A 1,333-nucleotide genomic window follows, 5' to 3' on the forward strand; every position below is an offset into this window, starting at 1 on the left:
TCAGCATCAACATGACATAATTATCACAATGACAGAAAATTAACAACTTACTTTTGCTGTAATTATCCATGGCAGTTTTGGAAGACAATTGAGGACTGACTCTGAGAATTTGGTGTGCGGACAGTCGTGCTCCAGTAAGATGACCTCGTTCTCTGACTCTGCTTCCCCAATAGTTCCTATCACACGAACAAAGTGACCCTAAAATGAAGGCATGAATTATTCTCTTTATAAATTAATTTGCATAGAAATCATTCATACAGAAATTAGGATTCAATTTAAAAAATCCAATCACCTGGAGTGAACCTGAAGTAAAAGCATGGATAAACTAATATCTCTCCATGAAAAAGTGAAGCAGAATTTTAAATAACAGAAAGATAAAGTTCATAATCACTGTACCTTAGGGTTACGGGAATCTCTTGGCCATGAATCTATGGCTACAATAATCCTTTTGTTCTGTAGCATTTCTGCCTGCCTTGTTTCAATGCGGATGAAGGGGATCTTCTTATCTGCTGGGATGAACAAGTGGCGTGTGGACTGAAAGAAACAGAGTTTACAAAACATTTCCTCTAAAGAAAGAAAAAACTTACAACAAGGATTAACTATATATATATGGAAAATCATTAACAAAATAGCACAAGATCCTGTAGAGAAAGAGAAGAATAAAAGCAACATAACAACTATAACAGTAGAGAGTGTTCTCACTTTGGGATAAATCCTTCTATTCAAAAAATGTAAAATTAAAGCTTCTTAATAGTGGATCACAGGTGTTTAATAGCGTGTCCAAAGAAGTCTGGGTAAACTCTCTGCCATATGAACCACCAGTAAGTGACAATGAAAGAGCTGAATCAAAGTTTGACTATCCAGGAGGGTAGTCCTCCTAGATAGTCCTGGCAGGAGTCACTAGCAAGGTTCTTACCTAAGCTTATACCAAGTGAACAAGTATATAACCAAGATGCAAGGAAGTGCAAAAATCCTCCCACTATTACAGTAATATATATAATCTTACTTCTGCAAAGTCACTTTTCTTCAAAATGCCACAATACTGCCGCCATTTGCGCCTGATGACTCCCACCACACATCCGGTTGGCTGCCGTTCGCCATCCCCCTTGCCTGATGCCAAGAGAGCCTGTTCCTGCTTAAGACTGGCTTCTTCTGCTTTCTCATCGTCATTGTTAACTGTGAAGGAAAATATATCAGTTCAACAAGACTAGACCAAAGATTATTCAGAGGCAACAGAAAGAAACTAAATAATCTATCAATAAGTACACGTAATAAATTTCAATACAAGTAATATGGCTTCGTTTTTATCCTAAAAGGGATCATACGAGAGAGT

The 1,333-nt window shown here is 37.4% G+C and overlaps 1 protein-coding gene across 1 annotated transcript in view; it reads right to left on the reverse strand.

Annotated features, from left to right (window-relative positions):
- LOC119593669 (exosome complex exonuclease RRP44-like) overlaps nucleotides 1-1,333 on the reverse strand; it is a gene marked incomplete at its 5' end in the record, with an annotated part of 4,885 nt that overhangs the window by 3,444 nt on the left and 108 nt on the right. Inside the window, 3 exon segments of the mRNA XM_037942627.1 lie at nucleotides 52-198; nucleotides 397-534; nucleotides 1,007-1,176. Coding sequence (XP_037798555.1) covers nucleotides 52-198; nucleotides 397-534; nucleotides 1,007-1,176 — 455 coding nt within the window.

Source organism: Penaeus monodon, chromosome 32, assembly GCF_015228065.2.
Source record: "Penaeus monodon isolate SGIC_2016 chromosome 32, NSTDA_Pmon_1, whole genome shotgun sequence".
NCBI lineage: Eukaryota > Metazoa > Arthropoda > Malacostraca > Decapoda > Penaeidae > Penaeus > Penaeus monodon.